This window comes from Harmonia axyridis, chromosome 1, assembly GCF_914767665.1.
Source record: "Harmonia axyridis chromosome 1, icHarAxyr1.1, whole genome shotgun sequence".
In the NCBI taxonomy this organism is placed as follows: Eukaryota; Metazoa; Arthropoda; class Insecta; order Coleoptera; family Coccinellidae; genus Harmonia; species Harmonia axyridis.
The window spans coordinates 60,424,417-60,438,937 of record NC_059501.1 but is presented as its reverse complement, the minus strand read 5'-3'; the positions used below and the strand labels follow the sequence as shown (position 1 = coordinate 60,438,937).

Genomic DNA, 14,521 nt, shown 5'->3' with positions numbered 1-14,521 from the left:
GCCAATACTTTACGGATTCTTTTATTGCTATACATTCCAAATAAATTGCTTTTTTATTTTTCTGTGATTCGTTCAATTTCTTGGAAAAATATGCTACTGGTTTTTCTGTTTTACTATTTTCGTTCAGTTGTGGTTGTTTCAAAACGTCACCTATGCCTTGCAAGCTTGCATCTGTATATATATGAATCGGTAAGCCTGGATCGAAAATGGCTAAAACTGGTTGGGTGCAAAGAAAATTTTTCATATAATCAAATACATTTTGACATTTTTCTGACCAAATGAATTCCTGTCCTTTTCTCAGTAAATTATGTAGTGGGTCTAAAGTTATTGCATTTTTTGGTATGTATTCGTTGTAAAAATTAATTTTACCCAAAAATTGTCGAACATTTTTTCTATTTTTTGGCACAGGAAAATTTCTTATCGATATTAAATTATCCTTCATTGGCGAGATCGTCTTATGTTTTATTATGTGGCCTAAATATTGTACTGAGTCGAGTGCGAATGTGCATTTCGAGAGTTTTAATCGAAATCCTTCTTTCATGATTGCTTCTAATAACTGTGTCAAATGATCTATGTGTTCTTCAAAGGATTTTGAAAATATTAAAATGTCGTCTATATAGTTAACTGTGAACTCTGATAATTTGTGTTTTCTTATTATATTACTAAGAATTCTTTGGAAAATGGCCGGAGATGTTTTTAATCCGAATGGTAGGCAAGTCCATTGGAAGTGACCTTCTTGGGTTACAAATCCCGTTTTTCTTCTATCTTCAATTCGTAAAGGGATTGACCAAAAAGCAGAATTAATATCAAGCTTTGAAAAAAATTTGCAGTTTCTTGTTTTGATTACTAGGTCTTCTATTAATGGGAACGGTTGTGATTGAGGGACTATTATTCTGTTTAAATCTCTAAAATCTATGCATAATCTTGATCTTCTATTTTCATCTTTTTTAAAGGCTAAAGTTACCGGGGCAGCAAAAGGGCTATATGATTCTTCTATCAAATTTTTTTCAAGTAATTGAGATATTTGTACTTCTATTTCTTTCTTGTCATCAATTGTACATCTATAAGGCCTTTTACTACAATATTTATCTACTATGAGATCAATTCTTGCTTCATAGTCTTTTACGGTACCTATATCGTACTTATCTTTAGCAAAAATATTTTTATATTTGTTTACTAAATCTGTTATAACTTTTTTTTCAATATTATTCAAATGATTCATTGAAATATTAAAAGTATTTATCTCTACATGTTCATTAAAATTAATTTGATACTCATTCATTAATATATTAGATTCGGAATCTTTTTGTTCTACATATCTCTAATCTTTCATTTTGTATCAACTTAAATTTTTGAATACAATCTAGGCCTATAAGGAAATTGTACTTGAAATTTTCATTATTGATTATGAACACGTTTACATATTTTTCTATATTTAATATTTTTATTTTTAATTTTACCATACCATATGTTACATGAACACCATTAATCGTTCTCAAATTAGTTTTCTTTTTATAGCCATTTTTTGTCTTTACATTAATCAATTTAGCATTTATCAATGATACATTTGATCCTGGATCATAAATTGCAGGTATTTCCAAAATATCATTCAACCTAATTTTGAGTTCAATTAATGGTGGTACGATTAGTTTTTTGTATCATCGGTACTTAATTCTACATCTAAAGTTAAGTTATTTACTTGTCTCAGTTTGTTACCTTTCTTTTCTGGGTCTCTAAACCAGCATTCCATTTCGGGATGAAATCTTGTTCCTTTGTTATTATCTTTGCATATTTTACAAGGTATTTTTTCCGTTTTTCCTTTAAAGTCAGGCTTAAACTTTTTGACTTCTGAATTTTTTTTCATGGTTAAATGTTCTAATTTATTCAATTCATTATGTAGAACTTCAGATTTTACTATTTTTTCTCTATCAATTTTGTCTAATATGAAGTTGGGTAAACCCATAGCAATAAGATCAACAAGCGTATCACTATCCATAGTTTTTCTTACTTGTAATAGTAATTTTTCCTTCTTCATAGAATATTCTAATAGTGAGCCCGCTTGATATCTAAATGCTATTGCATATTTTATTGGAGACCAACCTTTACATGAGAAAGTCTTACAAAAATTTTCTCTCCAATCATTCCATTCTGCTGTGATAGTGAGTTTCAATAGAGTACAATCATACCAATCTGCAGCAACTTTTTCCATAAATGATTTCAAAATTTCTATTTTATTACAATTTTCATCAATTTCGAATCTTTCACATTCTTTTTCAAAACTTCTTAACCATTGCTCTGCATTTGCATTTTTTCCATCAAATTTTCCGATAGTAAATTCTGTGGCCAATTTACCCACATTTCTCTCTCCACTATTTTCTTGGTTTTTCTTCAGTATCTTCTCTAATAATTTTTCTAATGAATGTTCTGGAGCACTAGTACTTGTAGTTGTGTCACTGCTTTCTTCACTCACTTCCTCTAAGTATACGCTTTCAAACTGGATATTTCCATCCTCATCGAAATAAGTATTTCTCATTTCTTTTGTTAAACTCACCCACACTCTCCTTGTTTGGCCTCTTTGTGAGCAAGTTTTCTTGATTTTTGTATATGCCGCAGTTTTTAGTAATTCTACATGTAATAATGCATTTGAATACTCATTTGGGATTTTGAATGTATTTCCATCCGTTGTAGTTATTCTGGTCACACAAAGCACATTTGACTTTCCATCTGAAGCAGCCAGCATTTTGAATGTGAACTTCAACTTTTCCATAGTGATTTAAAACCAGAATGTTGTTTTATAATGTTATTAAGTATCTTTCTGGTTGTAATAAAAACAGCTGTGTTTCTCTGTAAATAACAAAGCTTTTATTATTATATACACTATTAACACTTACATACATGATCTAGAATATTAATCCTACCTGTAAATAACAAAGAAACAACATTCAATGTTCTTATTCACTAATTTGTCGTTAGATAAATTTCACAATATTGCAACTCACTGTATTCGGAATGAATTCATCGATCATACTGATGATACGTTTGCGAATTTAACAACGTTCCGTATTGGTATTAAGCAATCTGATTCATTGACCTGACTACTCGCGTAATTCAATCAGATCGAGGAAATTCCTTACATATATAAGATATATTTAGTATTATTTATAGGAATATATATTCTTGACTTGAAAATCAACCTCGTGAAAAATTACATACTTGCTACTTGATTTTACTTGAGCTTGATATGCACGCGTCGCACGGCATACCTATATTTGTGCAATTTCATACGCGCTTAGACTAAATAAGAGGATTCCTCAAGCGCCGAGGGGCAGCATTCGCCAGTGTGACTTTAATAGTAGTTTTCTCATATTTCTTTTCTTTTATTTCTATGGAATCTATTGGTAGATTTTGGTAGTTTCATAAATATCTTTTCAAACTTGGCCAAAATGGCCAAGAATTTTTTATCAACGCCAGCATCTTAAGTTCCTGTTGAAAAACAATTTTCCAGAAGTACTCTTTCAAAAACCCGCAATAAGTTAGGCGACAAATCTATAAGATGCCATATGTGTCTTAGATCCTGGATGAAAAATTATGAAATCAAGCAAAGCCTGGAAGTTTTTCAATTTTAGGAAACTTTATTTTTCAATTATTTTTTATTTTGTTAGGATTTATAGTGTTTTTTGCAAGGTTTCTTCTCATTTCATCATTCTTTTTATTGATGTGACACTATACAATAAAACTGCTAAAAATCATATGATTCAAGTACTTGACAAATAAATACTTGTGTTGAGATTGAAAAACTTCAACTTGACTTGAGCTTGACTTGGAATCAAGTCAAGCTCAAGCCAAGTAGCTTGCAACTCAAGCCAAGCCGTGAATCTCTAATTATATATGTATATTATTATATTGTAATATTATAACATACAGGGAGAGTCTTTGACTTATATATTTCTTTCAGCAGAGACATAGAATGAGAAACTGTGAAAGATTTTCTGAAGAGCAAGGACGAGAAGGTTTTTGAAAAAGCAAGTCAAAATCTGAATGGACTAAAAAAACTAGTTGACTTCAACTACAACCGTGTTGAAGATGTGTTCAGGTTACCAACAAAAGACTCCCATAGATAAACTATGAAAGAACAGAAAGAAGAGCTCAATTTCAAATAACAAAAAGAAAAGACTCTCCTATGAAAGACAAAGTTAACAAAAATCCACGATAGAGATCGTAATAGTCGAAAGGTTGGTATGTTAACCAAACATTTAAATGTAGCCTTTAGCATCGTGCTAATGATTAATATACAATGAATATATTTGAAAATGGTCATTAATCTGGATTCTATAACAATGCCCCATTTTCTTCGAAGAGAAACTTCTTCAGAAACTGATTAAATAAACCACATGAGTATGATTTCTTCGGCAATCACGTAGACCTGCCGTTTTGCTGTCAAAACGGAGGCAGATCATTTTCATAATTGCACACTTTGAAATCGCCTTCACGAACTGCTGAACATGTTCATAGTCGTCGCAGAATGTTCGCAACTACACTGAATAAAATGAAGAAAAAAATCGCTCATTTTGTCCGAGACTGACAGCTGTTTAAACGCTTCGCTCTCTTCATCCGCTGCCTTCATCCTTTATGCAAAATTATCACGTTTCCCAAGATTGTAGTGGGTTTTTCTCACGTAGACTCCATTTATTTGCATGGTTGATTCTTCCCAATTTCTGAGATGATTTCGTGATGAGACGTTGGTATTGTTATTTATGTACGAAGGATATTAAGTATATGTTTATATTCTGACGGTCATTCCTACTCCTGTATAAAGAGAGTGCATCAAAAAAAAAAAAAAAAATTGAAGAGCTTATGCGAGCTTGTTAAAATTCGTATGCATTCAAGTAATTTTCTCATGAAATTCAACTTGTAGATCTTTGTCATCAATATAAATTTCAATTTTTTTTTTGGTCATGTCCAATCGTATGGTCACGAAATTCGAAAGATCGTTTTCACCGATAAATATCAATATTTCACCACTTTTATAATTTGTTTCGTCAATTCTATGGGGTGCATCTTCATCCTAATATTTTTTGGTATTGGGTATTGTCTCAAAGACAAAAAAAAATTGTTTTCAAAATTATCGAGACATTTTGAGGAAAAGAGTCGCCTCTTTTTTCCATAGAGCTGATAATTTTCTAGTGCAGAAATCTTTCTTGACCATACCTTTACTCTTATAGGTAGGTATTGATGATATTTTAGCAAATAAGTAGAAATTGCAGAAATTACAGCAGATGATTTCTTGACTGAATCCCATAAAACTTGTTTGAATATATCCATTTACAGTTACAATCCAATAAAATGCGAATAATTCTAAGTTTGATGTAATTCAGAATGGTGGAGATTCCGAAATTATTTTAAGGAAAGATTAGAATATAGTTTATACTGTAGTACTTGTATACAGGGTGTCCCAACGAATTTGCCCCCCCCCCCAGAACTTAGAAGCAGAAAATTTTCGAAGATTGAAAATAAAACAGGTCAACTTCTGTTTTGAGGAATTTCTATAATAAATTTTGTTCCGAAAAAACCCCTGAAATTTTTTGAATAGGGAAAAGATGTCGAGTGTTGGTTAGTTTGAATGTTAATAATGTTCTGTTAAAATTTTCAAAATCGATTCAAAAGGTGATGTTGAAAATGCTGAAAACCTGTTATAGATATTGTTGTACAAAATTTCCGTTTATTCACAGAGCAAATCTTCAACTTGATAAAAAAATTATCGCCCCCGGGTGGGCTCGAACCACCAACCTTTCGGTTAACAGCCGAACGCGCTAGCCAATTGCGCCACGGAGGCTTAGTTGCTTGAGTGATAATTTCTATCACTATTGAAGTAGAGTTACAGAGACTTTGAAAATATTTCTTCATCCTATATTGATTTTTGTTATTTCGACATTCGTCGATATCAGTTTTCTTTAGATTGAATTCGTATAGTCTAGGGACTAACTCATCAAGCTCGTAGATATTTACATTATATAGAATTTTTCGCACTAGATCAGTTATTAATTAATATCAAAGAATGCTATACCTGTTTCAGTTTGAATATTTTTTTGCTTAAAAACCTACCTACAGCCTACAGCTGCCTAAATGGATCTCTGTCCGTTAAATTAGCTTTGGACAAATGAAAACACTGCTCTCAAGTTATTTCAAAATAGAGTACCTTCCTAGATAGATAAACACTGCGGATTCGCAAGAAATATTTACATGTTTTCGTTGATAATCCAATTATTTTATTCAATCAAGAATAAGAATATGTACAAAGATTGATCCAAAGTCCAGTATTAATATTAATCAATTCATTTGTGCCTGCGAATCATATCATGATAAACCTATAAACGATTGTTGTTTATCTTGATATAAAATAAAAACAAATATAGATATACTTACTTCTTATTTTCATAGGTACTGCTTAGGTTTTGTCAGACTCAAGATTAAAATAAAGATATAACTAAAAAATACCTAGTAATTACTTCCAAATTCCAAAATTGAAATAAGAAAGATTCAAAGGTAATATTTCTGAATATGGATATTTTTGATTTATAATTAATTCAAAATTAGATAATAATAATAAGGAAAATCAAAAAAAAGCAGAAGTGTAAAATTGAAGGAAACTGAATGATAATAATATACCTAATAAGAAACTGGAAGCAGAAGAATATTATAAGTTTGATAGAAGGCGAAACTGAAATTTGTATAATGAATATATTGGAATTTTTAAGGGAAGATTCAACTTAATTCAAATGGACATTGAATAACAAATAATATAAGAAATGTTTAGAGTTATTAGTTAGTTAAGTTGAGTTATTGTTTAATTGTCTTTAAAAAATATATATCTATATGGCACCCAACGTGGGGCGACAATTGATATCATTTCGTTTTTCTGAAATCTATCTTTTTAGGATAATTACTCATTATTTCTTTCAAATTTTGAAATTTAGGGTGGATTCTTGTCACACAACTCAATGTTTGAGTATTCAAATTTGAAATTATACATATTTTTTCGAAGAAAAGACAACAATAACTTGATTTATGTAATTAATAACTCATCTAAACCTTTCTTATATTATTTGGCATTCAATGATCTTTTGAGTTATGTTTAATATTTCATTTTCTTTGTTCTACTTTCTATCAAATTTATAATATTCTTCTGCTTCCAGTTTCTTATTATATTATTATTTGTTTAACTGTTTCAATTTCCTTCAATTTTACACTTCTGCCTTTTATTTGATTTTTCTTATTGACGTCTCGTTCCGATGTTTTTCGCCGCAATCGTCGATCGAAAAAATCTTGCTTTCAGCCTTCGATGATCTAACTTCATCTGTTTCAAATCTATGGAACTAATGTCTATTTCTTTATCTGTCAAACTGCTGTCACTTAAATTTTGGAATTTTCGTCAATCAAATCTTCTTCGTTTCAACTGTTACTTCTGAATAATATTACAGATATTTGGCAAAATATAATTCTTATTTGAATATATTATAAATCAAAAATAATTTCAATTTAGAAAAATTACCTTCGAATCTTTTTTATTTTAATTTTGTCATTTGGAAGTAATCATTAGGTAATCATTAGTTATATCTCTATTTTAATTTTGAAACTGAAAAAACCATAACAGTACTACTATTGCTTCATACAGCTAGTCCTTTGTTGTTAAACGAGACCCAAACTGTTTGAAAAAATTGATCTACGTTTTGATAAGTCTGGCAATGCTCAGTGTTTATATCCCGAGTGCTTGCCAAATACTTACTCAAATATTCGATAATTTGGTAATCAAGGGGAGTATCTACTTATATGAAGAACTATTTCCCGAACAAAATTTCACTCAATTTTATTCGTTCAAATACTATTTGTAATTCAAATGAAATCTTCTTGGAAATCATATTGAATGTTTTTCAGATGATTTAAAATGTCACAAAGATATTCACCATAAGCACATGTGCCAATACCCGCTGCGTTGATATTCGAAAATATTGGTTTGTTGCTAAGTGATTTGTATCATATACGTTAATATGATTGGTTGATATTTTTTGACGGGAATAGTCATCAATATCATTATAATATCTACAGTTTTAAAACTGCGATCAAATGCACTCGATTCAACTCTCATCTTAAAAGCAACCCCTCGGCAAAAAACCAAACTCGTGAAATGATCACGATATCCATGTATCCAAATTAAAAGATCACGTCAATCCAATCGCTGAAACGACAGGTCATTGAGAGAAGTCATAATGTCAGTACGCCGTACAGCGCCAGACAAAGGTTTTATTTGACAGGTGTCACTCGCCTGTCAGACGTGATTGCGTCGTACATAGCTTTCTCTCTAGCACCTGATTAACTCAAGGTCATTCGCCAAGCCATCGATACGATTGCTCGTTGCTCTTCGACTGACGGCCTGCTCCGATCAATCAGCTTGTCACAGAGCAGAGAAAGAAACCGATGTGTTTACTGTTTGATGGCTTCGTGTTCACATCAAGACCAAATGGTAGATCTAGTTTTAGATTATTTCTTAGATACAGTTTTGAATGAAAACTAAATTGGTGCCAGTTATAGCTTAGGCAACAACAATATTAATTTTTTGTTTAATTTATTTGTCCTACATCATGAGTGAAATAATAGATATCATTTTCAAGGAATTTTATTCAAATGAATTCAGTACCTGAGCATTTTTCTTTTCATAGTTAGGAATGGTCAAAATTGAATGAGCAACTTTTGGGTAAAGCAGGGCCAGGTGGAGAAGATGTTGCAAATTCCTATCTTTTTTCCCGCATATCCAATAGGATGAAAATCCGGAGAATCAGTTGGTCATAGCAAAACATCCGATGTTTCTTGGAGGAAATAATCTAAGATTTTGAAAGAAATATGGAATTTTACAATGACTACAATGTCTCATCTTCGTGGAAAAGAATTTACTACCATATGAAGAAATGTGTACATTCCTCTCAATTTGCTGTGGCTCGTGCATGTCTGTTTAGGAGACAGTGCTCAACAGCGCGAGTATATAATAGCAATAAATATTTAAAATGCGTTTTTAATGATTGTAACATTTTTATTTTACGGCTACATAAAATTAAATCTGTATTTGTTTTAAAATTGTTATTTAATTTATTTTCATAAATAGTTTTCCAATAAGAGGTTCATTTTGAATTGTCCCAACCGGAAGTCATCTTTTGACTATTGAAAACTGTTAACATCCACTACAAAATGGTGAAACTTTTGAAGTCACAGTTCGGCAATAGTGAAACTGGTGCAAATTTAAGCTGAGATAACTGCTGCTGTGCTGCAGCCCGAAGTATACAAACCTCAGGACCCTCAGGTTCGTCAATTGTTCATCGATCTTGGAAATTAGGCATTCTACAAACGAAATAACACCGTATTTTGTTCAGGTAACACAAGAACCCAAGCCGGTCTATCACCAGCAACGTAATTTCTTCGATCCGGATATCCGAAAAATCATCTTCAGTGATGAGTCGCATTTTTATCTCGGATGCTACGTGAATAAGCAGAATTGCCGCATTTGGGGTTCGGAAAATCCAATAATGATCAACGTATCACTGTTTTGTGCGGTTTTTAGACTTGTTGTGTGATTGAACTGGACGGTGCTCATGTTCCACGAGCAACGTAATAATTGCAATTTTGCGAGAAAAGTTGGCTGGTCGTGGCCACCGAGATCTTGTGATTTAACACCTTTAGACTTTATTCTTTGGAGCCACGTGAAAGATAACTTCGATGCCTATGCTTCACAATCGATTCAAGACCTTGAAGATGGAACACGAGAAGTTATCGAGAATATTAAGCCTCAATTGTGCGAATTGGTCATCGAATATTTCATGGAAATGATATGGTGTGCTGCAAACATAGCCGTGGCGTTCATATGGCTAATATCGTTTTCCATCGTTGATGGTATTCTTTACTGTTTAGTGTTTATAATGAAATAAACTTCCATTAACTCATCTTAAAAAATATTCTTTTTTGTAATGTCAAACTCAAACCTATTTGTTGGAAAACCCTGTGGAACACATGACTGATAACTCTAGAATCACTGGAAAAAAAATTAGTTTACGATAGAGAACTGACATAAGACTATTAGCACACGTGTTCTTGATTCTGGATAAGTTTTCGAGAATATTGTAGGAATATACTGGATCCCAAGATACTCAATCTGACCATTCTCAAAGAGGATCGAGTAGAAACGGATCCAATATATTTCTACTCATCTGTTTCTTTCTTTTTTTCAGATTCAATTATTATATATGCGTCGACTTTTGGTGGAAATGAAGAATGGAAATAGTACCTATATTGGAAATTCCAACTTTTCTCACGAGTATGGAAGTTTGTGGCAAAAGCCTGAAAGGCGAGTGCTGCAAACACACGAGTGAGAAAAAGACATTCTCCACATGTTGCATACTATGCTTTTCCTACAACTGCACAAATTCGAATAATTCTAGTAAGTAGGTACCTAATTCAATTCAAAATTGCCTTCGTTGACAGTATCTGTTCGTTTCTTGCGTTTCCATATAGAAACGACTTCTCAAAAGCCCAATTTCATTGGTCTACCAAGCGAAATATGGGCAAAGTAGCGTGTGGAATAATATTTCTCACAGTATGAGCAATACATAGTTTTGAAGTTGAGTAAGCTATGAAGAATACGCTACTTTCCATAGCAATTATAGGAAAAGATTTTGTTTGGATGAAGAAGAAGTAGAAGCCATTCTATATAAATAGGTCAACCTATTCTGTAAACCAGAAATAAAGCCTACTTCAGCTTATTATGCAGGGCAAGCTTTACGGTAGAAGGGGTCCTGGAAGACGGCGGATATCATGGCTGCGAAATCTAAGACAATGGACAGGAATGACTTCTATGGACCTGTTTCGGGATGCAGCAAATAAGATCAGATGGGCCATAGTAATCGCCAACGTCCAATGAGGATAAGGCACGAGAAGAAGAAAAAGAATTCTGTAAACAAATATACTACACTAACCAATCACTACACCTATACGGGGGGACACAGTTTTTGCTGAAGTTTTTCTCTATACTCTTGTATCATACATTGAAATATATGACGCCCCTTTCACATTTCTTCTGCTAATATTGAGATTCATCTCTATACATGCTTTATTGTTTGAAGTGAGAAGTCAACAATTTTTTGTATCGCTCTTCCTCGCCTATATAGGTAAAGTATATCTAATATATGAAAACTCGTAACAACCTTGCAAGTTAACACTCGAAACCCATAGTTCAAGACGCATTGGATATTTGATTAGGACAGAACTCGTATGACCTCTTTCACTCTCATATGGGTACACGATCCCGTATGTTCGATCCAGGGCCGTAGCTAGAAATGAATTTAAGGTAGGGCAATGAAGGTTACAGGTAGGGCAGAAGTAAAAAATTGTACTCGATGTGATCTGATGAATCAATTTTCATCGTACCTACTTTTGAGTGTATGGTAGTATGTATATATAAAAATATTTATTTCTTCAGTTTATATTATTTCTTTCAACATGTTGTGATTAATATAATGATGATAAAAAACTTCCTCAAAACAGCTGAATCCTTCGATTTGTCATATTATTAAATATGCGAAGGACTTCATTCAGATCAACAGACTGAGTCCTTCTCTTTTCAAAGGCCAGAAATACCATGCCTGCCATTCTTTCGTGACTCATTGACAGCCTCTGAGGTCTATTGATTGCAGTTAAGGTTGAAAAAGTAGATTCACAAACAGCAGTGCTACATCCTATGGTCGCCACAGATGCAAAGAGTTCATATGTATCTTTGAAAGCCTCTCGCTGTCTGTACAAAACTTGCACTATGTCTTCTGTTTTATCCTCACGACGACTCAAATAAGCTTTAACCACTGTAGCCTCTTCATTTGATGGAATTGTTATACCTGAAAAGTTAATTTAAATTGTGAATTGAATATGAATAAACAAGCGTAATATTTTAGAAGCAGCAACATCATTTTGTTAATTGCCTTACACTCACCTAAATTTTTCAAAGGTTCCATTTTGTTCACATCCAACTCATCGAGACTCGCTACAGAATTTAACAGATCATCGTTGTCTGAAAACCTTCTCTGTAATTCAGCAACTAGTATGTCCAATGTTTCGAAATACTCAGATTTAAATGGTTGATCTTCTTCATTTTGTTTCGTTGAGGAACAGGAAGAGTCAAACATCAAGTAGTCATCCATGCGATTAGATCTTCTGACTTGCCTTTTTTGGGTGTGAGTCCTATTTTCAGAATCAATGCTTGTCATAGATTTAGCTTCTTCCAAAATTTGATGATACATTTCATCTGTTCTCAATTTTGTGATTTCATTTTGGACGCAATTTATGATTATTAGGGCGTCTTTCAATCCTGCGCTTCGGGCTTGTAAACTTGCATCTGCAGGCTGAAGCATGGATAGTATTTTTTTGGCCACAACCATAGCCATTCGGAATTCCAAATTAAGCATAATTTTTTTGATGCCGACACTCTTGGCAACGTCGTCACCATTGAATCTGTCATTTTTCATTTTATCTAAAGTTAGCAAAATCTCTGAATAATTATCGTTTACAACTTTTGTAACCGCCAAGTGTCCTGACCAACGTTGTTCGAGTAATCTGCCAATTATTTTTCCACCATACATTGCAGCTATTTTTCCATGATGAAAGAACTCATGTAACATGATGCATTGATCAAAAAATAAACGGATGAAAGTCATTTCAGAGATAGTCCTGATAACTATTAAATGTAAGCGGTGGTTATAACAGTGGACATAAGGAATTTTTCGGCCCAATTGATTCTCTATTCTAGTCGCAACTCCTGAAACTTTTCCGCTCATAACACTTGCTCCATCATAGCATTGGCTTAGCATACGGGAGAGATCAATGCCATTTTTCGTAAGAGTGTTTAAAGTTAATTCGGTAAATGTTGCTGCATCAAGATGTTCAGTTGTTGTAACTGTCAGCAACGACTCATTGACGATTCCATCCTTAACGTAACGTATTGCTATAGCAATATTTTCACGATTATTCTTATCCCTCGTTCCATCTTCCATTAGAGTGAACCAATTCACGTCAGATTCCTTGATATCTTTGACAATGGAGTTCTGTACTACTTGAACCATTGCTTGAATTATTTGGTTTTGAATTTCCGGTGAATGATATGTCGCATTTTGTGGTATATGGCTGAAAGCCTCCTTCAAATTCGGATCTTTCATGCACGTGTATTCAAATAAATTCTGAAATAATCCTTGTTCTTTTTTTTCCTCCAAAACATAATTTCCTCGCAAAGCTAACTCGTTGACAACTAAAAATTGTATAACTTCAACAATTGATTTCATGTAATACCGGTTTTTTTCTAAAACTTCATGATTTATCAAAGTTTCGACACTGCTACCTGTAGATATTCTGCGTAGTTTGTCTTGCCACATCGCCATGGCTTGTGTATGAGGAATTGATTTCTCATGTTTTGGAAACCCAGTTCTTGTATCACTGGCATTTTTCCAGTTTCTGAATCCTGTGGAAGTATAAGAACTTTGTTTGCTTCCATGGGGTAAAAATTGTTGACAAGGATAGCAAAAAGCAGCATCTCTCTCGACCGAATACTGCAACCATTTATATCGCTTAAACCAATCCGCAACAAAGGCCCTATTATTTTCTTTGGGATATATATTTAAAATAATTTGTTTTATCGGTTCTCCGATTCGTGCAATATCCGAAGGAATACCATAGTTAATTCTATTTCTACCAACCTGTTTTGCCAAACTAGTTTCCATAGAACTAGGAGTGGGTTTTGAGCAATGGGGTTCATCGTGATGAATTCCCTCTTCAACTCTTCGTTTTTTGGTAAAGAAAGTCCTTATATCCATCGCTAAATGAGTCAATCAACACTTCACTTCACTTCAATAAACAAACAATTATTTCGCTAAACTCTATTTTGGGTTATATGGGGATCCCCCTACCAAGGGGCGTATATTCCAGTACAGGTCCCATACATACTTCAAATGCCATCTATGTGCGGAATCAAGAAAATAAGCACATGAGGTGCTTCTGAAAATACAGCGTGCTGTATATATACAATGACCACGGTGCACTCTATTGATGTAGTTCGCAATCTCTAACAACTCGTGATTAATTCAGAATTGATTTGCGAGTGATAATTTTTTCCTCACGTCACATAATGAAATTTCCTTTGAATATTATTTAAATTGTTACTATTTTTTAAGGTAGGGCATTGAAAATTAAAGGTAGGGCATTGCCCCATAATGCCCCCCCCTGGCTACGGCCCTGGTTCGATCGCACAATTCCCAACACCGTTTACCTCATATATTTTCCCGTGTATCTCTTTCACCAGCCCTGGTATACGTCGTTAAGCGATAAGGCACGTAGTGGCCATTACGTGTGTAGTTCAGCGGACCGCCACACCGCGGCGCGGCCGTTCTGGCGGCAACGGCATTATATAACCATCTTAGATAATGCCCGCAGATAAAGTTTGAGC

At 33.4% G+C, this 14,521-nt stretch overlaps 2 protein-coding genes and 1 non-coding gene across 4 annotated transcripts; all 3 read right to left on the bottom strand.

Annotated features, from left to right (window-relative positions):
* Positions 1-1,463: 1,463 nt before the first annotated feature.
* On the bottom strand, positions 1,464-3,135 carry LOC123671041. 2 transcript variants are annotated; one of them, XM_045604684.1, is made up of 2 exons: positions 2,919-3,135; positions 1,464-2,859 (listed from the first exon to the last, which is right to left on the bottom strand). In XM_045604684.1, the coding sequence occupies exon 2, from the start codon at positions 2,765-2,767 to the stop codon at positions 1,646-1,648; it is 1,122 nt and encodes a 373-aa protein (XP_045460640.1). In that variant the 5' UTR covers positions 2,768-2,859; positions 2,919-3,135; the 3' UTR covers positions 1,464-1,645. The 2 variants fall into 2 exon arrangements, with proteins under 2 accessions (XP_045460640.1, XP_045460639.1); XM_045604683.1 differs by having other exon boundaries at positions 1,464-2,844.
* Positions 3,136-5,759: 2,624 nt separating this feature from the next.
* On the bottom strand, positions 5,760-5,833 carry Trnan-guu. Its single transcript has one exon. It is a non-coding gene; the product is annotated as a tRNA-Asn (tRNA).
* A 5,658-nt stretch (positions 5,834-11,491) lies between these two features.
* Positions 11,492-14,308, bottom strand: LOC123671039 (zinc finger MYM-type protein 1-like). The gene is made up of 2 exons (XM_045604681.1): positions 12,023-14,308; positions 11,492-11,927 (listed from the first exon to the last, which is right to left on the bottom strand). Exons 1-2 carry the CDS (start codon positions 13,890-13,892, stop codon positions 11,575-11,577), a joined length of 2,223 nt encoding a protein of 740 aa, XP_045460637.1. The 5' UTR covers positions 13,893-14,308; the 3' UTR covers positions 11,492-11,574.
* Positions 14,309-14,521: the final 213 nt, after the last annotated feature.

What these genes read in the sequence shown, in the direction of transcription:
- LOC123671041 (XM_045604684.1), bottom strand. Translation starts at nt 2,767, where the DNA reads ATGGAAAAGTTGAAGTTCACATTCAAAATGCTGGCTGCTTCAGATGGA.
- LOC123671039 (XM_045604681.1), bottom strand. Translation starts at nt 13,892, where the DNA reads ATGGATATAAGGACTTTCTTTACCAAAAAACGAAGAGTTGAAGAGGGA. An exon ending in GGAACCTTTGAAAAATTTAG is followed by an intron (nt 11,928 to 12,022) that starts GTGAGTGTAAGG and finishes TTAACTTTTCAG; the next exon opens with GTATAACAATTCCATCAAAT.